The sequence below is a fragment of the Parasteatoda tepidariorum genome, chromosome 4, assembly GCF_982258835.1.
Source record: "Parasteatoda tepidariorum strain Cologne lab strain chromosome 4, Ptep-v5.0, whole genome shotgun sequence".
Classification (NCBI taxonomy): Eukaryota; Metazoa; Arthropoda; class Arachnida; order Araneae; family Theridiidae; genus Parasteatoda; species Parasteatoda tepidariorum.
The window spans coordinates 63,625,020-63,649,123 of NC_141758.1; the positions used below are offsets into that span (position 1 = coordinate 63,625,020).

A 24,104-nucleotide genomic window follows, 5' to 3' on the forward strand; every position below is an offset into this window, starting at 1 on the left:
GGTCATTTTTAGTTTATGAAACTTATTTCTCTCGGAGATGTTTATTATGAAGCAACATTAAAACTAAAATATAGCTCTTTTTAATTACGAAGCTTGTGAAAATTAATAAGCAACTTTAAAAGAAATAGAATGGTTTGTTTGTTGATATGAATTGTTGTTGTTGCTTATCCTCTTAATCTGACATATGTCATATCCTCTTAATCTGACATATGTCATATAAGCTTCAGAATATCAAAGACCACACAAAAAAAAAAAAAAAAAAAAAAAAATCCGTAGCAAAAAGGGGTATCTGAGGTAAGATCCCCCTTATAAAGCTCAAGATTGTTGTTGATAGGAACGTTTTTAACTTTTTAGTTCTGCTCAAATTTATATCTGAATTCATCTCAGCTTTGCATTGCCCACCCGAGAAAAGAAGTTTCATTCTGAAACTCGAAACGCATACGTTTGACTGATGACTTGTTCGGAATTTCAGTTTTTAGTTTGTTGTCAACGCGGAAAAGTTATTTCATAAGTAATTTAACAATCTACATTCACACATACGCATTATAACGTTAGCAGTTATGCTTGTCCGTATATAATATATCTTATACACACATAGCATATTATTAAAGTGATTGCATTTTTCTTGAATGGCATTTTTTTTCAATCAATATACGATTCGGAGACGTGACTTTATTACATAAACTAAATTATGCAACGGAAATATTCTTTAACTTACCATCCAAGGCCATTCGTAGGCTTCTGATGTTTCGCCACCAGCAATAAATAAGTCGTAAGGTTTCACACCACATGCTATCCAAGAATAAAAGTTAAAAAATAAAATGTAACAATTTATTTCAATATTAGAGAAAAGAGCGCCAACTGAGCCATTGATATTTGATAAGTGTTCGCTAAATTAATTACTATTGATAAGATGGTGCGCATTTAACTAAGCAATTTTTTTTTAAAAATGCTGCCATAATTAATAACAATAATGTACTGTAGTTTATAATAAGGAAAATAATGAGTAAAAAAAAGGAGAAGTTATTTTTGATCGAATGATGGGATTTTTCACAACATAAAATATAATCTTAATCGTTTGATGACACACTTTAGAGATACTAATTAATTGGAGTTACATATCAATTAAATTATTTTTTCTATATAAATAGTTCTTTTATTGTGGATTTGGATATGATTACTCAAAGATTGGACCATATTTACCAGTCTATTATGGTAATAATAGTAATAATAGTCTGGTAGTAATTAGTAATAGTAATAACAGACTATTATGGTAATAATAGTCTGGTAAATAGGGTCCCAAATGGAATGCAGTCAATATTTCAAGTTATGTGTATTTTACCATACCTTTAAAAATATTTACGTAGCTAAATATTTTTTCAACACGTTTATGTAAAATTCTATTCAAAAACTTAGTAATTACTTATTATTTCCTTGTTTTTTTTAAATAATAAACTTATTTTTTTAAATTTTAAGGTATTAAATTATTTATATTCTTAAACAATGCAATTTAGAATAATAAAACTTATATTCTAAATTTGAATTCTTAAGCAATGTAATTTAAATTTTTCAAGAGAACATTCCGTTAAACCAAAAATAAATCGGTTAGTCTCTTTTTTTTTTTTAGTATTGCGTACTCTGCATGCTTACTATTAATACCCGAAGGACCAATTAGCAAGTTTATGCCTTAACTATAACAGTTTATGCATGCAGAACGAATTATTTATTTCGTAATCATAAGAAATTTAAGTAAATGTAGTGAACTTGAATATTTCATAGTTATGCAGTTAAAGAAACAGGTTAATTTCTCAATCAACTAGGGACTCTACGAATATATAATGAAACTTAGAAAAATTTGAGTTGTTATTGTAAGAATTTCGTAAAACATTGTTGAGAACAGTGAAAGCATTGTAAAATTGAAAATAAAAATGAAAGTGGGAAATGGTATGTTAATGAATTTCACAAAAATTTTGAAGATTTTGCTTTAAATGAATTAATTAATAATAGACAGCTGTTTCGGAAGAAAAATGATGTCAATATATTTTTTAAACTTTAGTTTATTTTTAAATATTTTTTAATTTTTTGCTCTTTAATATATTAGTTTAGTATCAAACAAATAGATACAGGCACCATACATGCATATATATTTTTTACACCAGAGCAATTTAAACATTTCGTCAAAGTTTATGTTATGTTTTAAAAACCCAAATTTAAAACTTTAATTACAGTTACGGAATAGAAAATATTATATTTTTAAGGAGTAAATATAATCACTTCTAAGCTTTTTGAAGTGTATTTGTTTATTGAAAATATTACAAATGTATTGTATTTTTTGCGGTTGTGAAAATATTACAAATGTATTGTATTTTTTACGTTTGTGAAAATATTACAAATGTATTGTATTTTTTACGTTTGTGAAAATATTACAAATGTATTGTATTTTTAACGTTTTAATGTTTTCTGTTCCTTTGATGTTTTCTGTTCCTTAATGTTTTCTGTTCCTGTCAAAATGTAAGGTCCAAATTTTTCTACGCAAGTAGACTAAGGTAGGTTTGAACGGATTGACTATTATTAATGATGAGACGTACTGGCTTTGGCAGGTAACAGGTTTCAAAATGCACAAAATGGGACCCTACTTACGTCCTTTTATACTTTGATTTTTTTTTAATGAGTTACTTGGGCAACTATCTAAAGATGATTTTATTTTAAGATGATTTAAGGGTCAAGGGCGAAATATAAAAATCAGCTACCGAACACCCTTTAAAGTTAATGAAATTTGAGTATAACGACGTCATTTTTCAAAATCTGAACTATATACATGTCACTCGCAGGTTTTCTAGATTTGAGTCAGGCCAAAAACGAGTCGGTCAGTGTTTTGATTTAAACCACCAAAAAGTCAAGCTAAAATTAAAAAAAGCCGGCTTTTTTCAGAACTAATATTTTTTAAAAGCTGCAATAATATTAAAGGGATATAAAATTGTTAATTAATTACTACATTGACGTGATTGTCAACTTTTTAAGCAAAATGTTTTAATTATTTTGAACAAATCATAAACAGTTTTGTAGAAAGTGCCTAATTTGCAGCAAATTGTTTTTAAAAATTATTCTGAAGCAATTTAAGGCTAACTTATAAGTATTTACATAGAACGCATCTGTCGTGGGGTACGAATGATGCACAACAAAAGAAACCGTATTAAATCTATCTTACTAGTACACGCTTATAAGTCATTAAGCTCACAAACATACCGCGGGCCTACAACAATGTCAAAAATGGACTGAAAGACTGTCTGGCTACTTGGGAAAACATTTTAAAATTGTTGTCCACACATCATAATTTTTTTAAGATTTGAATTTTATATAAAATTTAAATTTTATTAAAGGGCGAAATTACAATTAAAATTTAGTAAACTTTAATTGAGTTAGAAACATTGAAGAGGGAGACATTGAAACTGTCTGACAAGGGATTACATGATTATAAACTTCAAAACAGTTCGATAGTGTGTTAGAAATTTCAAAACTGTCCGACTACTTCAATATAGTGACCAAATAACATATATAGAATTCAGATTTTATGAAATTATGCTGGTACAGTCACATTTCATTAACGAACAAGAGTGTCCAGCATGAGAACTATCCGGCAGCTTGGGAAACATCCTGAAATAGTTGCCCAAATAAAATATTTAAAATTCAGCTTTTATAAAATGACGTGTCCCATTTTCTTAGCCTTTAAAGGTGCCTGGCAGAGGTGATTTCCAGCATGCGTTCTGTCCGGCGGCTTGAGAAACATTTTGAAATAGTTACCCAAATAATAAACGTAAAATTCAGCTTTTATTAAATGATAGTATGGTCCCATTTTCTTAGCCTTTCAGGGTGTTCGGCAGGTGGTTTCCATCATGAGAGCTATCCGGCGGCTTGGGAAACATCTTGAAATAGTTGACCAAATAGAATACTTAAAATCTAGCCTTTATAAAATAATGTTAGTATATTCCCATTTTCTTAGCCTTTAAGAGTGTCCGGGGGTGGTTTTTAGCATGCGTACTGTCCGGATGTTTGGGAAACATCTTAAAATAGTTGCCCTAATAACATATAAAAAATTCCACTTTTATAAAATGGCGCATTTATGTGCATCTTTGCCACCTGTTACCTACCAAAGCCAGTGCGATACATTGTTAATAATAGCCGACCGTTTTTAGCCTCCTTAATGGACGTGCGTTGAAAATATTTTATATTATGACGCAGGTCTGGCGTTCTCGGGTTTTAGCTCTATAGGAAACTTATAACTGATAGAAACTGATATAACTGATAGAAAAGATAAATACAACCATTAAAGTATTTGAGGTAACTGACCTGGAACTTTCGGTTGAGTGTGTGGATAAAATGTATGCCTCACATTGCCATCAAATGTGTCGTTATTTTCCTCATTATGAAATGGTTTCAATCTTCTTGGATTGCTCGGCAGTTTTTGTACTTCGAGTTGATGAACGGAGGGATAATGTCCAAAAGTAGAAATCAGTGGTCCGGGATTTACATTTCGATTATTTGTTGCAGAATCTGGTCCAGCAGAATTTTGACGATTGTGTGAATCTTTTTCACTGTTAAATGCAGTTAGATAAGTAATAAAGACAATGTAAAACGAGTGAAAAAAATAAGGTTTAAAAAATTTAGTTTAATTGAATAAGGATATTTTTTTTAATTGAATAAGAATAGTTTTATATTTTATTATACATCATTATATTTTATTTTATTTATCTAACAATATTTGCACAATGCTTCAGAAAAAATAGCAAACGCCCAGTATAACTTTGATTTAATAATCGGATTTTCAAACATTAGGTTTCGATCTTAATGATTCGAGGGGTTAATCATAAATTTATGCAGATGATATATAAAGTAACGAATTATACACGAAAACGTACTTTATCTAAATAAATATATCTTTTCTTCGAAAGATTCTGATTCTTCCCCTAAAATTACCTAAAAAGCTTCAGATCAGGAGAGCAGGCAAAAGTTTAAACCCCATTCACTTCTTGCGTTTTTCGCTACTTCAAAGAAGTCGTACGTTTAAATTTCTATTTCTCAAGAAATAATCTACCACTTTTTTCAAATTTTGGATTTTGTTTTTTATAGTTGAAATAAAAATTTATTTAGTTTTAGATAAATTTTCATTCTCATAAATAAGTTAAATAATAATAACTTTTAGCAAGGAATCATCTTTAGATAACTGCGTTTCATCATAATTTTCAAAAATATTTTTTTCCCGCTTTGTTTAAAAGATGGCAAAACTCTCAAAAAGTGAAATTAACATGAAGGTGTTCGAAGTTTCGATCACTCTCTCTAACTATTATTAAAACCATATAGTCCAGATTGCGGCTAGTACCTACATTTCAAAGGGTCAAAAACCCGAATGTGTCACGAAAAAAAGTTTGTTTAATTAGAGAAAGAATAATTTTGCATCTGATTTAATGCATTAAAATATCGTGAGCAAAAATAATTAACAAACTTCAAGATCCTAGGTAAGATTCAATCCTAGTTCAATAAAACCTGATCTTAGATCTGTAGAGTTCGCTAGATCGAAGGGAATACCAAACCTGCAACCAGTCATCGAGCACATCTTGATATTCTTTCCTCTTTCTTTTGTATTTTAATTTATTTTAAGTTAGTCACTCAGTTTTGTGACTGTATCTTTTTCCGGAAAATAAAACTTTTATTTTTATATTCTGACTGTTATGTTATCTTTGGCTCCCACAAATGTGAGAACGTTATGCTAGTTCCTACAGATCAAAAGCTATTCAAGGTGCTCGTTTTGTTTTCGCATAGTATACATCATTATATAATTATTTGTTTTCTGCCTGACTGAGTTTCTTTAAAAAAGGTTCTTAATCTTATCAATTCTTATATAATTAATTGAAAATTAAAGTTTTCAAAAAATAATGAACTTTCATGTATATTCATAATATATGTTATTAAGGCTGTAAAAGTTTAAGGGTGCCGTATTTTTAATTCTATAGTATATGTTATAGATATAAAATAAATGCTTGTTTTTGCTTCATGGCGAACCAGAAGACGCAAAAAATTTCAATTGCTATAGGAACTGCAATAAAATCTGATGATAATTGAAATTTTCTAATAAAAATGCGGTGAATAAAGAATCATAATTAAAAATATTAGGAAGAGTTGGATTATTCTTAAGAGAATAATCCAACTCTTCCTAATATTTTTAATTATGATTCTTTATTCACCGCATTTTTGATCTTAGCTTTATCTCGATGCATTATTAGTTATTAATCAATGACGATAAAAATATTTTTGTGTTTATTCTTTTATTATCTCAAGCTTAATGATGGTTTTTACAATCTATAAAGAAAATGCTTGATTAAAAAATTCATGCGCTTTAAAAGTATACAAATTTGAAATAGTAGTCAACGTGTTTCAAAAATAAACACCCATTTTCAAGATTTACCAGATGTCAATAAGAAGAAACAAAAGTGATTTGAAATGAAAAGTATAAAGTAGCCAAAAAAAAAAAATGTAAGTGAGGAACAAAACTTTAAATACAGCAGTAAGCAGGAGGGCCCTGTTTTGCCCCTCTCGACCACTGTGTTTCTCTTGTTCTGCATCTTTAACCCCCCTCGGCTACTGCGGTTTTTCAAGTTTTGTCTCTCACATTTATTCTTCCATTTTTCAAAGGCAACATTGCGTTTTCTATTTCAAATCATTTTTGATTCTTCTCATTCACGTTTGAAGTCTTGAAAATGGGCGCCAATATTTGAGCGCTTAAAACATGTTAGACTTTTAGTTTCAATATGCATATTTTTAAGCGAATGAAATTTTTTATCAGTTAATATCTTACTGTTTCAGTTTCACAGGATTATTTATTTATTATAAGGAAAATGGCTTTAATGAAGAAAAAAAAGAATCATAATGATTGTTGTAAATTGTTTTAATATTCAGGTAGGTTGAATATTCAGAAAAATTGTACCCAATATTTCAGATTCAATTTTAAATACTCTGAAAAGTTGTACCTGAAAATTCAAATTCGGAAAAGTTGTACTTAATTCAAATTAAATTTTAAATACTCCTAAAAGTTGTACTAAGCTAAAGTTTCTAAATTTATCTCTTTAAAATTTTAAATATAATCATGTTATCAAAGTTAAATTTTATGCGTCTTTAACGTTCAGTTGTTATTCTTCAGTGTGATACGTTGTTAACCTTCAGTTTGATGTAGTAAGAAATTGTCAAAACATTTAAGACTCATATTTGGCAGAATTATCCATAATTTTTAGAATATTTTTTAAAGAACACTGTTTGCAAATACTCTGTTTTCTTATAAAGTCGCTATCTCACAAACAATTCAATTTCGTTTTCGATATATTATGATTTGAGACATTTGAGGAGAAGCTTGCTAAATCTTTAGGGCTAATTTTCTCTTTAAACATAAACACGTCTCATTATTTCAAAAAACATTATAATATATCAGCTAAACAGAATTTATCATTAATTTAAAAGTAGTAAAATATTTAAATGATCTATATATATTTCTCTTACACGGCACCAAAAAAAAAAGCCTCATTACAACTCCCCGAATGGCAACGTTAGAAAACCGACCAATGATTGCTGCTGAAAATGTCACATGGTATATGTCACATGAGGTGGTTCAACATATAGCGCTTTTAAAAACGGAAACAATAACCAGAGTGAGCATTATCAGGTTGTTCAATTCAGATTCATGCCCTAAAAACATGATAATATTTATTTTAAACTCAATTAGAAATTAATTAGGCTGGCCTTCTCCATGACTATAAATAAGTCACAAGGTCAGACTTTTGAGAAAATCAGTTTAGTATTGACTAAACAAGTTTTTAGTCATGGACAACTTTATGTTGGCCTGTCAAGAGTTAAGTCATTTGACAGCCTTTCAGTAATTGCTCCAAGATGCCAAATCTATAATTGTGTTTTCAAAGAAACTCTAAATGCTTAGTGTTAATTTCTTAGAGCTTTGCACAAAAAAATGTTTTTTGGAAAAAATTTAATTGAAACTTCTATTGGCAGTAGGCAAGGGGAACTGCCAAAATCAAAACTCCCCGATTAGAAATGTAGCATGGCGACCTCCACGTGGTATTTCTCGGCTAATGCTAACAGCCATGCATTTTAATTTATTGCATGTAAAACATCCTTATTTTGTTCTAAAATTTTATGTACTTTGTTATGTAAAATGTTATGTATGAACACCAAAAAATACTTCATTTGGCGATAAAACAAATTTTTGTGTTCTTGAAAATGAAAGACTTTTTGAGGGTTATTATCTCACAAGGAAAAGTTAGGGTTCAAAGTTTATATTTTTAAATAATAAAATTTTTTTCTAAAACTTTCAGAATTTCTAGCATTAACTAATTTATTATACACATTTAGTTGAATTTAGGTGAGTAACTGCAATATTTGATAATTTACTTTGCTAAAGCTAATGTTTTGATTTTTTCACCATGTACAATCTAAATAGCTAATATACTTTTTTAAAAGCCAATAAGAACATTGATAGAATTCTTCTACATAAGTACAATACTATGTCTTTGATGATAAAATACTATGTCTTTGATGATAATATACTATGTCTTTGTGCTAGAACATTGTGTTCATTGGCGAGCGAGCGCAGCGAGCCATGGTTCACGGCGTGAACCACATAGGATTGCGTAGCATTTCTCGGGGGTTGGCGAGTGTCAGCGAGCAGGGGGCGGAGCCTCCTAGTTTAATATATTTTTTTAAGCTTTAAAGTCGTTATCTTTCAAAAAGTATTGATTTCAGGGCATTTGATGAAAATTTCCCTACAATATACCAAGTGAAATTAATTTCATGTCCTGCAGTGGACTGATCATTAAGACACGGTTCCCAGCAGATCACCGAAGTCAAACATCACTGGCTGCGGTCAGTGTGCGGGTGGGTGACCACTTAGATCAGCCTGAGTAGGGACCGAGGGTGTGCGGTATTGGTCCTCGTTAAACTGTTCTACCGTAAAGTGCTCGACTTCGCGTGCAGTTCGTCGGGCTACCGAAGCGGGGGTGCCATCCCCTCTGCAGAGGATCAAAATTGTGATGGCATGTCTTCGGATCATCCGCAGGGATGTTTCCCAGACCGTCGCCAATAACCCATTGTGCAGTTCTAGCGCGACGTAAATGAACAACAACAACAAAAGAATTTCATAGAATATGTTATATTATCGAGAAATCATTAGTTCTTTATGTGTCCATTTATGGCTTTGAAGTTTTTAGAAGATTTTAACAGTCGTTTTTGTATTCAGCGTACACAGCAAAAAAATTCCGGATCAAATTACAGTAAAAAGTACTTAAAAATCTAAATACGGCGTTTGTAAAATCCATTTGAATTTTATACAGTAATTTTTACTGTAATATTTAGTTGATTACAGTGATTCGGTGATTTTACCGTAAACATTACTCTATAAATTTCGATATTATTCGATTTTTTGTTCCATATAATTATAAGGTGAAATGTATTGGTACTCTGAGTGTCATTATTTAATCCGGAATATTTGAGAGCGGGGTAAATTTAATGATATTACTAGTTTTATATTTCTCCGATTTTTACTTTACGCTTTGTTAATTTTCCATAAAATGGAAAATGGTTGAAAAATAAGGGGGAATCACAAAAATATATAAAGATAGTAGAAAAACTAGAGCTAGAATTAAATTTTTCTAATAGCGCCAAAAATTATATTACCTGGGTTCAACCGATGGTTTCACATTGCTATTAGATGACAGAGGCTTGAGCCTTCGATTTTTGTTGTTGCGATCATTAAATAAATGTTCTGCATCCTCAAACTTAACTCTTCCACCTTGCGTTGGAATATATGATTTGTTAACAGAGTGTTCAGAGATTATGGTTCTTTTTCTGTTTTCTTTCATGTCTGGTTGAAAATCATCTTCAGGATTATGATGGGAAGACACAGGTTGTTGATTACTTCCTCTGGAAGAAGATAGCACGTTATGAGAGTCTGGTGGTATGTTAGGAAAAGATCCCCTCCCACGGTTAGCTTGGTTATACACTGACCTTTGATTGCCACTGGGAAAATCACGCGTCTTCGACCGATCATCGGTGTTTGGTGACGCATTTGGAACGCTTTTTGATGAATCCTCATCTGGATTGCTGTGTGAAGTTGTAGTCTGTCGGTTACCATCGTTTGAAAAAGAAGGCACTCTGTGAGAGTTCACTGGCACATTTGGTAAAGAATCTGTCTCAGAATTAGCATGACCATATACTGGTCTTTGATTTCCACTATAAGAATCCCGTGGCACTGATCGACGATCACTGTCAGGTGACGCATTTGGAACGATTTTCGGAGGATTCTCATTTCTTGTACTTCGTGGTTCTTCCGGATTGCGGTGTGAAGTTACAGTCTGTCTGTTACTACCGCTTGAAGAAGAAGGCACTCTATGAGAGTTTATTGGTACATTTGGTGAAGAATCTGCCCCAGAATCAGCACGACCATTTACTGGTCTTTCATTTCCATTGTAAGAATCACGTGCCATTGATCGACGATCGTCTGGTGATTCATTTGGAACGTTTTTTGGAGGATTCTCATTTCTTGTACTCTTTGGCTCTTCTGAATTGTGGTAAGAAGTTACATTTCGCCGGTTACCACCGCTAGAAGATGACAGCACTTTATGAGAGTCTGTTGGTATGTGCGGCAAGGAGTCTCTTTCTGGATTAGCATGGCCATATACAGGCCTTTGATCACCGATCACCGATCGATGATCACTGTCATGTGATGCGTTACGGACGCTTTTTGGAATATCATCATTTCTTGTATTGTGTGGTTCTGATATGGGATAAATTGGTGGCTTTGCAGATCTATGCGTCGTGATCGGGCAACAGAAATTGTCATCATTGTCACAAGCTTCAAGAGACTGAAATGTAGCTTCGCGACAATATCGTTTCACGACACACACTCCTTGACGACCATCTGGTGTTTCACACTTGTCATAACGACGGCCATCAACAGCTATTTAAATAAATTAATTAGAATTATTCTTAAGAATAAATGTATTAACAGAATTACGAAGTAACTATGCAGCACAATCTTTAACGATATAAATTTGTCTACGACTTCAACACAGTCAGACAGTAGATTATTATTATAAAAATTCTGCCTAATCTAACATGTATGTAGAAAAATTTGCTAATATTAAGTCTTACAAATTATACATTATAACTAATTAATTGTTTAAATTCAAGAATTTTATCTAATGATATTAAAAAATGTAACAAATCCCTATATAATAAAGTCTGTAATCAAATAATAAAAGATAATTTTCTAAACGTTTTATTCTTTTGCGATGATCTCTTAATTCAGCTTTTTTTTTAGTTTTCATTCGAAACAAGTTTAGAAATGTTTTAAAAAAGACAAAAACAAAAAACAATTTACAGATAAATCATCAGATATGAAAAGTACTTTCTCTGAATGGAACTACTTTTTTTTCTCCAGAGATTTAGTTTCCTGACCCTCAAAATACATAGGAGGTAGCCGCAATCAAGATATATGGTCCCAATAGTTTAGTCTGGCAAGCGGTTGAAAGTTTTGACCCATTAATGTTAATATTTTTGAGTATTTTCCCATATTTAAGAAATCTTTCAAGCGAATCGAAACATTTTTGCCCACAATTATAAAATCTGTTTATCCAAAGATGAACAAAAACTAAAACTAATTTTTAAAAGGCAGAAACTAATTTTAAACAATTATTTCTTATTATTTTATTTAATAACAGTCGAAAACATTTTGAATTATAAGGTATACAAATTCCTATATCATTCTAAAGAATAAAACTTTGTAAGGCAAAATGGAAAATTTGAACCAATTCGATCTATAAGTTTTCGAGAAATCGAATTTTAAGGAAGTCGTTTGTCTGAAATTTAATTTATCAGGAATTATTCAACCGATTTCTCTTAAATTATGCATTTTGCCTTAAAAATTGTATTATTTAACGTGATGTAAAAATTTGTAAGCTTCACAATTCACAATTTTTTTCACTATAATTATATAAAATAATAAAAAACAACAAATAATTGTTAAAAATTATTTTTTGCCTGAAATTATCTTTGAAAAAACGGATTTTATAATCGTGAGCTAAGTTTTTTGTTTGCTTTTTGTTTCGTTTAAAAATGACCCAAGATATAGTGAAATATGCAAAAAGGTAAAAGTAAAATTAATGGGTCCAAAATTTCGACCGATCTCCTGATCAAACTATTGGGACTATATTTCCAAAATTGTAGCTACCTTCCATATTTTAAGAGTCAGAAATTCGAATCCGCCAAAAAAGGGATGTTTTTTTTGTTTAGCAAATACATTTTTTCGTCTGATTTCGAAATTTAAAATATCTCCATTAATTAATTATGCATGAGTTCAGCCTCTCGAACCATTATGATTGTGTCCTAGTGATGGAAGATCTATTCATTAGATCAAAAGTTATTCAGGGTAATTCATTTTTTGTGCACTACATCACACACAGGGTCTATACAATAGAAATACTTAAGTTTTGGCATGCACAGTGAACTGAATCGCGAATTCATATTATAACGAAAAAGAATTTCCGAAATAATAAAAAAGACTTAGCAATTTTACAAAAACAAAATTAAAAATTTAATTAAAAAAAATATTCTAAAGTTAATATTTACCATGATATTTCTTTAACAAACTAATGCCTCTATCACACGAGAGAAAAATATGTGCAACTGCAAGTGTAAGTGAAACTCTAAGCGCAATTCCTCCGTTCGGAGTTGCCGAAAGGGTTGCTTAATTGCCTGAACGGTTGCATGTAATTGGGTTACCATATTTTGTTATTTATCTTTACTTTTGGCTCATATTTTATTTTATCATATTTTATTATATCATAGTTTCTGAACGATGTTCGTAAAGGGAGGAAAAAGAAATCACAGACGCTGTAGAATATTGATTGATTTTGATTTAATTTTTTACATTTGTATTTGTGTTAAGTCTTTTTTTCAGCAGCAAATTAAAATTCTAAAAAACTTTATTTCCCCAATATTTAAGTAGCATAGTATAAAAAGGATTATGATTTCTACCTCATAATATGAGATGATATTAAGATATCATTGAATTTCATGCTGCGTCCCTGAAAGGATAAGGGGGTGAAAGGGAGATGGACTTAAATACATGCTGCGTCTCTAAAAGGATAAGGGGGTGAAAGGGGGATGGACTTAAATACTATCTAGAATTTTGACAATTTTTTTTATCTTGATTTGAGTGACTGAGGTATAAAACATGGTGCGTAGCGTTTTTGAAAAGTGCTTAAAGGTGCTTATTTTCGATTTTCATTTTTTAAAGGCCCTTAAAGGTGCTTTTTTTAATGGGTGTTTTTAAAAGGTGCTTTATTTTCCCTTTTCGAAAATGAAATTTATGAAAGGGAATGTCGATTTTCGCCACGTATTATGTAAAAACGTGTTTTTCACATTTTTCTATTTCACGTTTTCAGAATTCATTCAACCACGGTCAATTTCAGCGTACCGTCAGTCCATAGCGTATGAAAGCGCCAATCATTTCACAGGTTTGGTGAAGTACTTGCGAGTCCGCATGTGCGTCTAGTGAGCTGGGTTCGGTGAGATCCTTGCTTTCTCATGTGCAACTCTGCTGTATTTTGCAAGATATTCTCAATTTCAGGCTTTATTTTTCACCCTCTGAAATCGAACCGAAAAATCTCTTGATCATTTTTTAATGGCTAATATAATCAAGAAACGAGTTCTTTGTCAAATTCTAGTTATTTTATCATGATCATGTGAAGTCTGAGATTTATTTTGCATTTTGTCAATTTACATAGTGCTTAAAAATATTTTTTGAGTGCCTAAAATGTTCTTAAAAGTTGCTTATTTTTTGTTGAATTCGACTCCGCACCCTGTAAAAGCATAGTTTATTTATATATATTTACTATCTAACATGCTAGCTAGGCAAGTGCGGTATCGTTATCTATGTATACGCTAAATCGAATCAGAATAAAAACAAGCTGTCTGATTTAATAGTTTAGCTACTCGAAAATTTATAAAAGTTTCATGTGTAGAAAGGACAATTTTAAGACTTATACCATTTTATGCAACTGACATTGCTATCTAAACAAGTAAGGCATTTCTTCAAATTTAATTTTTAAGCTTAATTAAAAAACATAGTCCTTTGAAATAATTCTTTAGAAGAAATGAGGGTTTAATGTATGAAATATACAATTTTTGACTTTCCTTTCGCTCATAAAATATTTATAACATCAAAACAATTAGTTCTATCAAATCAATTCTATTTTTTTAATTTAGTCTAAAAAATATATAATAAATAATGTCTATACTAATCTCTATACTTGTCTATACTACAATGTGATAGAACTAATAGTCAGAATTAGTGTGTCAGAATTTTATTGTCATCAAATTAATTTACATTGCATTAAGGAATCATCACGCCAAGGAATCATCGTGCCACAGGTCCCAGGTTCGATCGTCGGGCCGAGCAAGGTTGACTAAGCCTTTCATTCCTTCAGTGGGTCGATAAATGAGTACCAAGCATACTTGGGAGCTAAACACTGGGGGTTTCACGTATGGCTGACTACCTAACCGGAACAAATGCTCCTGCATCCCAGAGCCCAAAGGTCAAGAAAACTGAGATGGGCACAGAAGGCCTTGGCTCTCTGTGGGCTGTGCCGCTGAGTTTAGTTTAGTTTTTAAGGGATCATCAATTTTATTCATTTACACATTGCATATCAGGAGTATCACTTTTATGAAAATTATTTTTTCCAATTTCTTAGTAAAATTGTTTTTTTAATTATAAGAGGATTTTCAATGTCATACTTACAATTTATTATTGTAAAATTTAAAACATTCTTTATTGATATGAGATAATTTAATTAAAAATTATAGGATTTATTTTAGGACAAATTTATTGTAATATACAGTATATAAATTAAAATTTATTTATAACTATGAAAAAAAAAACAATATTTTATTAAGAACATACTTTTTATGTATCATATTATTTTGTTACAGACTTTTACATGTTTTGTTTTGCATTTTAAATAATACAAGAATCAATTTAAAAAACAAAACATTTATTGTCAAGTGAAACATTTAGAACATTATTCATTTTCATTTCTTATTTTTCAATTTCTTTCATAAAAACAGTATTGCATCTCTTTCCTTCTTCACCAGACAAACCTTACAGGATTATACGAAATATCTGAAATAAAAGAAAGAAATCACTTTCATGATAAAATTTTACCAACACATTATTAGAATAAGAGAGATTAAATACCATTAATTTGAAATCATTTAAGTCCTTAGGTATCCCCTTTAAACTTATTTTAAGTTTGACAGATATTTTGATTAGAGTTCTAAGATTATTCTATACACTAATGAAAGATGGCAGGTATATTTGGTTTTGTAGTTCTTATGTTTGGATTGAAATTTGTTTTAAGATAAATAGATTGTATTTATGATCGAAGACTATTAAAAATTTATGTATATTGAAAAATTAGTAAGGTACACTTACATACTTACTGTCATTGTAGAAAAGCTAAGTATCAAAATATAAATGTGAAGTATAAATAAAAAGTAAAGTATCATTAGTAAATCATCACACACACAAAAAAAAAAAAGAATTGAGGGGATGAATGTAGAAACAGACAAGGAGATTGGAAATTTGCATTTTAGATTTTCAAAAATTAAAAGAATTCTTAGGGAAGAATAAAATAATTAATTCACAAATAATTATAATAATAAAAAAATTTCAAATAATCGGACACATGCTTTTACAATCAACAGTAATAAAGTTTAAAATTTGAAAATAAAGAAATATAATCATTATTATATTTTATGTTATAATAAGGTAACAAAGTTTGGCGAGTTGCTTGGCGAATATTTCAAAGTAAAGCTTTTCGCCAGTATAAATCTTTACATATATAAAAATAGAAATTATTTCTATTTAAAGTAATTAAAACTTTGATCGGAACAAATTATAATAAGTTTTAATTTTATTAGCTTAAAATAAATAAATATTTTAAAAGAAAATTTATTTAGAAAATAGTGTACTATACTCACCGATACTAAAATGATGTGCAGGTTCCTGTTATGGTAGTACATCAACTGCATTGAGATGATTGAGATGGTTATTTCATCGTGTGAAAGTATTTTTAATGCTTTGATTTTAAAGAAAATGTTATTATTAAACTAAAAAACTGTTCCGTTTCGTCTATAAAAAAATTTCATCCGATCATTCTTCACCAACGTCGCCGCCATTTTTATTTACATTTGTAAACGTCATCACATAAAATTGAAACGTCATAAAAGCAAACGATCTGATTGGTTCATGAAAGAAATTGCCTGAACGGTTGCAGATATTTCGTGCAACCGTGATTTCTATATCACACGAGCAATTTTTGGAGAAATTTCACTTACAGTTGCACTTACACTTGCAGTTACACTTGCAGTTGCACATATTTTCTCTCGTGTGATATAGCCATAAAAAACTCCAGATTGAAAAGATAGTTTAGTTAAATACTCAGAGTTCTAACATTTCTCATCGAAAAAATGCAGAATAGAACTATTTCAATAAATGAATGTTAGTTATTCTGAAAATGTATTTGAATATGCTTTTAAATATTGTTAATCTATCGAACATTTTTATTCGTACATAAAACATCTGTATTTATAAGTTTTTCTTATTAGTGAAAGAATAAAAAACTTAAAGCGAATGATACTTACGATGAAGATAAATGTATGTCACAAATAGCAAAACAATTATTTCCTTTACCAACCAGAAAAAATATTTCATGTCAAGATAGCCTATAGAAAAAGTAATCACATCTGTAACTTAACAAAATGTAAATATTTAAAAATAATATATTACAACTCTAAACATAAATTTAAATAAAACTTTATGGAGTAAACTTTTATGGTGATAGTCCACAAAGTAATTAAAAATAAGAGATGATAGAAAGTTTAAGAACATCGAGTAGAATTGGGTACTTGCAAATCGAAAGGAAGACGATCACTGATACACTTCCACGTGACCTATGACATCAGTACCAGCTGATAGTTTATAAACAAGATGGCCTGTCAAAATCGAGTTAAGTATCTCCACGTAAGTTAGAATGCTAGTTAACGTAAAATTAATTAATTAAAATAGCGTATTACACATCGAATTTGTTAAAATATCATTCTTTCTTATCTACATGTTTTAATTAACTTAGATTTATTTTATTGTAACCATGATATATTTTTTTTTTGTGCACCGGGCAACTTCGATGCATAATTAGTTTGCTTATCCCTGTCTTTGCGTTAAGTAAGAAATATATAGTGAAAGAATTGAAATTTTTGTGAAAGAATACAGAATGAGTCGCTTAAAAGAAGTGATATTTGTCTTTACATACTCGAAGTTTAATGAAAAGAACAGTTAGAAAGAACAATGGAAAGAACTAACGTAAATAAATGCCACATTTTACCAACCAATCAAAATCGAGATACCCATACTACGTCACTTGCTGGCATCCAATCGTATTTGATACTAAGAAAGCAATCAAATAGGTTGATATTATTAATAATTGAAAATTTTCTTATTTACATATTACTCTCGTAAAATAAATGAAATTTACTGTTTCAAAGTCAAACAAAATTTAAAAATGAAAAATAATGAAAAGAAACACCGTAACTATATTTTTCCTTTGATTAAAATAAAAAGAAACATTTCTAATAACTAAGCAAACGATCTTGAATAAGCATGACGATGATTTTCAGCAATAAATTTGCTAAATTAGAATCTCTATTTCAGCATATTTTAAAAAAGTTTTTGTTTTAAGAGGGAGTTTGAAACTAAAAAAACAGTAAAATAGATTAATATTTTTAATTGGTGCTTAATGTTAAAAAATTTTCTGATTTATAAGTTTTGCTTGTAAAAAGTGACAAAATTTACGATTTCAACATTAAACTAGCTTTAAGAATCTTACGCAGACGATCTTGAATAAAGGTTAAAAGATGATAATGAAGATTTTCCTTGACATGCAATCTACTAGACAGTATTTTAACAGTGTTTCTAGCGATAGAAATAAAATTAAAGCATCTTTAAAATACTCAAAAATGTGTTTTTTTTAAATGTGCCCTTGAAATAATATTTATTAGGTTTTTTTGCCGTTAACAATCTTTAAATTTGCTCTTTATGTACAGCATGAATTGAAAAAAAGAACATAAAGAATGCTTTTGGAATTCTTAAAAATATAATGATTCTCGGTATTTGTGGCTTGAAATACCTTCTTCATCTAAAATTTGCATGCCGACAATAACATTTATTTTAGAATAAATTGTATTTCTGCTTAAAACATGAATGCAAATTTATATTAGAACAATAATTTTAATGTTACTGTTTAGTTTAATATTTTGTGATTAAAACACAGAATAATAAATTAATTAATAAGATAAAATTAAATAAATTAATGAAAGGAAAAAAATTGCAATTTTTATTCAATTCATTCACATAATTGCTTATTTTGAATCCATTGTTTATCAATAATGTCATCATTCATACTTTGTGACTTTCTGATTTTTCAATTTTCTTAGAAATCGATAGATAATAATTGATAAAAATTATTCATAATTCGTGTTTAGATAAAAATTGATATTGTAATCCATCCTAGAAAGCATAACAGCAGCTTCTTAGTCACACGTGTTTCTAAGCTTGGTGCTGTGCGTTTATAAACTCATGATTTGAGCTTTATTTCTAATGACTTGAAATAACTGTAAAAATGCTCATCAAGAAATATTATCTGTATTTATTATCATATGGCATATTCTATTGTTCGCGAGTAACTCATGTGTAATAAAAAAAATCCAGATAAAGTATCAGCACTTTAGGTGCATCATCCATAAAATTCATTTTTACAGTTTAATATTTTACCATAATTTTTACAGTAATATTTATCTTAGAGTGACTCAGTGATTTTTCAGTAATTATAACAGTAAAAATTTCGGTATACCAGTGCCGGTATTTTTTAGCGTTATTTAATCCGAAATTTATCTACAGTGCGATGGGTAAAATTTACCACAATCAAGCAATTTTCTCCAGTATGTTTCCCTTTCGGGCGGCCTTAAAAAGGCAACCACAGTATTTATAATAGGTACCTTCATGCCTATGTTAGTATATTTACCACTAATTAAAATAGCCACAATGCCAGTAGAATCAATTTTTAACATTAATTACGCATCATTGACGATAATGACAAAACGAATAAGCATATTTTTCTTCATTAATTTAGCTTTTAAATTTTATTATTTTTGATATTAAACTTTATATTTTGATAGATTATTATTTTTGATTTTAAATTGTTCACACATTTTAAATACAAAAACAAAACAAAATAAACACGTAGTTTCGAAGAACTTAAAAAATGTTAATTCGCTTGCTTAGCTATCACGCGTGTTGCCAGGTTGATAATTAATTTTACCTGATATAGATGCAAATAAAATTATTTAAATATTAATGAACTTGTAATAAATTCCTTTTTTAATTAAATAAAGCTGCAAGTTAGCAAATATCACAAATGTTATCTTTTAAATGATTAATATAACAGAATGGTATACCTACTAGTGACGTAGTGTGCTTATCTCGATCCAGATTGGTTGTTAAAACGCGGCTTTGTTTACGTTAGCAACTGTTCTTTCCATTCTATTTCGAGTTAACTTACAAAGACAAGTAATTCTATTAAGTGATATGTTCTTTTAGGTGAAATATTCTATAATCCTTCACAAAGATTCCTTTACAATTCTTTCAATTCTTTCACCATATATTTCAAATATCTACAGTGAGAAGAAAATTGGTAAAAAATTCCAGAATATGGTCAAATCTTTCATGTTTCTGGCTCTATGGGAACACCAAAAATTTGATACTCCTTAGGGAAGCATATTGGTAATGATTCTGGTAAAGTAAACAATAAAAAATGGTTTTAAAATGTATGATAAAATTTGGTAAATGTGGTAAAATTTGTTAATTTTATTTTATCTTAAACCATGGCATAAAAACCATTTATTCGGTAAAATTTATTTTTCTCAAATTTATTTTTCTGCTTCATATTTTTTACTAAATCTGTGGTAATGACAACTACAATTTTAAAAACCAGAATTAGCGGAAAACCGTTTCCATGCAAAGCGGAAAAATTTCCATCTGAATAGTTTAAATAATACAGATTTTTTTTTTACTAGAAATGTCATAATGTCAATGCAGTAATTTTACTAGACTTTTTCTACATGTATGAATAGCTCCATAATTATTTTCTTGATGACTTTAGGTAAATGAAAATTATTAAATAAAAATATCAGAAAAAAATGGAAAAACACTCTTACATAAAGATATAAATCTCAACAAGAAAAAAAATAAACACTTGTAATTATTTACTTGTATTTATTTGTTATTCAACACAAACTATAGAGCTTACAGCGGTGTAAAAACAGTTATGGTAACTGTTTGAGTCGTTTTCTCAGCAAACAATTTTTAAAACATTTAAAAGTAAAATAAATAAAATTATCTAAATAGTCAAAAAATCATTAAATTATCATTAAGACTGCAGCATATCTTATATTATAAAAAACACAGGTAAATATAAAAATAGTCATTGTTAATAACGTAAATAAATGCTGTTGCTTCAGGTAGTGATGACATAATATTCATATTAACGCTAATTTTTACTCTTTAATTGGAACATATTGCATTAAGAACATGCAGTGGTTAGTGGTAATAGTTGAATTTTTCAGATAAAACAATATAAGTCCCAGGGGCTAAAATTATTACCTTCAAGAAATTAGTTAACTGGAGTTCTTTTAAAATCCATAATCCTAAGTTCACAGTTTTTGTTCATAGAAATTTTCTTCAGACTTTCTCATCCGGTATCTTCCAAAAAATCGAAATTAGTTAATAGGAGATTTTTTAAAATATATAATGCTAAGTTCATAGTATTTGTTTATTGAAATTTTCTATTGACGCTTATGAGTCACCGGTGTCCCTTTTATTTACTTTTTTCTGATGCTCTAATTACAAGCAAAAAAATATTTTGGTTATTTTTAATGCTAATATTATGATAATTTTAATGCATAACATTTATAATAATTATAATGCATAATTATAATTATAATAATTATGATGCATAATTATAATTATAATAATTATAATGCATAATTATAGTTATATAATTATAATGCATAATTATAATTATAATAATTATGATGCATAATTATAATTATAATAATTATAATGCATAATCATAGTTATATAATTATAATGCATAATTATAATTATAATAATTGTAATGCATAACATTTATAATAATTATAATGCATAATTATAATTATAATGCGTAATTATAATTATAATAATTATAATGAATAATAATTATAATGCATAACATTTCTTAATAGAAATTTCCTATAGCCCTTATCATCCGTTGACTTTCAATAAATCGAAATTAGCTTGTAGGATATTTTTTTTAAAATTCATAAATGCTAAATTCATAAAATTTCTTTATAGAAATTTCCTATAAACTTTATCATCCGTTACTTTCCAATGAATCTAAGTGACTTGAGCTCAATAAAATGGTAAGTTTTAGATTTTAGTATGTTACTTATATGATTTATTTAAACACAAATGTGCGTATTAATGTAATTTTTATAAAAAAATGGCGTTTTTTACTTACCTTTCAGCAGTGTTTTTCAACATGCCGGGTGGAAAAAAGTTATTCTCACGCGTGGAGCACAGTAAATTAGAGACTCAAGTTTTCAACTCACTACGTGTTGGTACATTGAAGAAAATGTTTTTCCTCCTCTGCTCTTACACATTAATTGGACACGCACATTTTTCATCCTTTCGAAGGCCTCTTGAATCTCTACCTTGACAACAAATAAAACTGGTTTGTCAGAATTTACATTAGAAACATTAGTTTCATGAAAACCGAGAGTTGGATAAACAGGAAAAGCACATTTAAAGTTTTCACACAGCTAAATTAAGTCATTGCGTGAAATCATCTCACTTGTTTTGATTGCTGGATATTTAGCAATCATATCAGGACATCAAAATGATGCAACTGCTTTATTTTTTCCAATCAAATAAGCTTCTGCTACAAGAATAATTGAATGGATTGGCTCCGATTTTACGAACCATAAAATATCTTTTTGTTCATTTAAATCAATAAACGCTATGTACAAGGTGTAAAATGAAAAAAAAAAAGTCTTATCTTAATAACTTTTGATCTAGTAATTGGATTTCCAAGTAAAAGCTCTGTAGGAAAGCATAGATATTGTTGGAACAATTAACATACATTTCATTGTTAATTCTTCTAAAGGCTAAACTTAAATGTGCTTACTTAATATCTTTAACCTTCAAAATATGGGGTGGGAGCACAATCTTTTAAGTAGGGTCCCAATAGCTTAGGCAAGAGAGTGGTCAGAAGGTTGATATATTTTTTATTTATTTTACTTTTTCATAGTAGTAAATAAAAAAAAGCAGTATTTATAGATTTTTTTTTCTCAAGAACTATTTGACCGATTTCTCTCACATTTCGGATTTTGTAATTTAAAAATATGCTGTTTATGCTAAATTTGTATACCTTATATTTAAAAAAAAAAGCTTTAAGACTTATTAAAAACTAATAAATAATACTGAAAAAAAATTTTTTTTACATAGAGATATCTATTAATAAACGAGTTTTATAACTGCGTGAAACTATATTATATTCCAGAAATATAGAGAATAATACAAAAAGTAATTTTCTATCACTTTCATCACAAAACTATTAGGACCATATTTTCCAGATTGCAAAGATCATGCTATTTTGAGAGTCGAATATCCAAATATAGCAAAAAGGGTACGTTCATTTTTTAAAAAAGTACTTTTTTTATAGAATTTCACAATTTAATAACTGCTACGCGAATACTGTTGTATATTTAAGGTAATCCTTTTGAATTATAAAATTGCTTGTAAATAAGCAAAATCCAATCCTTAGGTCAAGAGATACTAATGTGTCTTGTTATTTATTTATTTATTTTTAAAACTGCACAAAGCGACTAGCACCAAAATATAGGTTGATTGAGTTGTAGATGCCTCACCATTGAACTACTTTATAAGAGATATCTTATAAAGTATTATAAAGAAATATCTTATAAACTTTTTTGACCGAATGGAAATAAAATAATAAAAAATTATATATAATTATTAAAAATTAATTTTTGCCCGAAATTATCATTGGATAACCAAGTTTTATGATTGTGTACAAACAATTCGCTTTAAATGTTCTAAAAGCATCACAAAATACGCAAAGCTTAAAATGATCATTACTAGGTAAAACTAGTACTTGCCAAAAAAAAAAAACTAAAGCGGAAAAAATTTAAAAACAAAAATTTGTTTCACTTTATAAACACGCAAAAGAAGTCAACAGCAAAGTCTGTGGATGACATATTTCTTTTTAAATTGTTAAAACTAATTATATAATAAAATTTACTTAGCAATCTGGTTACTGAATTTTTAATTAAGTTCGGTTTTTTACTATGAGGGATAATTTTTTTAAAAAGTATTATTTCTTTATTTGTCTTGGTTTTATAATTAAAGTTAGTTTTTCCTAATTATCATTCTTGGAAAAATTAATTTTATGTACTGAGAAAAATGTATGGTGAAAACTGCCAGAATACGATTAAATATGCCATTTTTCTGTCTCTATGGGAACACTTAAATGCTCGGTAATTTTTACCAAAGCGCTTTGGTAGGAAATTTGGTAAAATTAACAATTAACTAGTCTTATAATATGTGAGAAAATTTGGGAAAATGTGGAAAAATTTGGTAATTTTTATTAACGAATTATCATTTTATAAACGAATATTTATAATTATATTCTGAGAAAAAAGTATTGTTAAAACTACCAGAATATGGTAAAATTTACAATGGCGCTAAGGGCACACCAAATAGTTGGGAATTTTCAGCGGAACGCTTTGGTAAGGATTTAGGAAAAAATAACAACAATATATAACCTTATAATATGTTATAAAAATTGGTAAATGTGGTAAAATTTGGTAATTACACC

General features: G+C 28.9%; 1 protein-coding gene across 2 annotated transcripts in view; it reads right to left on the reverse strand.

Annotated features, from left to right (window-relative positions):
* LOC107451130 (uncharacterized) overlaps positions 1-21,945 on the reverse strand; it is a 38,412-nt gene extending 16,467 nt beyond the window's left edge. The window contains exons 1-6 of one of the 2 annotated variants that reach the window (XM_016067131.3): positions 21,729-21,917; positions 16,759-16,839; positions 10,060-11,011; positions 9,730-9,975; positions 4,348-4,592; positions 719-792 (exon numbers count right to left, since the gene is read on the reverse strand). In XM_016067131.3, the coding sequence (XP_015922617.1) occupies positions 719-792; positions 4,348-4,592; positions 9,730-9,975; positions 10,060-11,011; positions 16,759-16,828 (1,587 nt within the window). In that variant the 5' untranslated portion in view covers positions 16,829-16,839; positions 21,729-21,917. Of the gene's footprint in view, positions 1-718; positions 793-4,347; positions 4,593-9,729; positions 11,012-16,758; positions 16,840-21,728 lie in introns of both variants that reach the window. The other variant, XM_016067130.3, reaches the window with a different exon arrangement.
* Between the last annotated feature and the right edge of the window lie 2,159 nt (positions 21,946-24,104).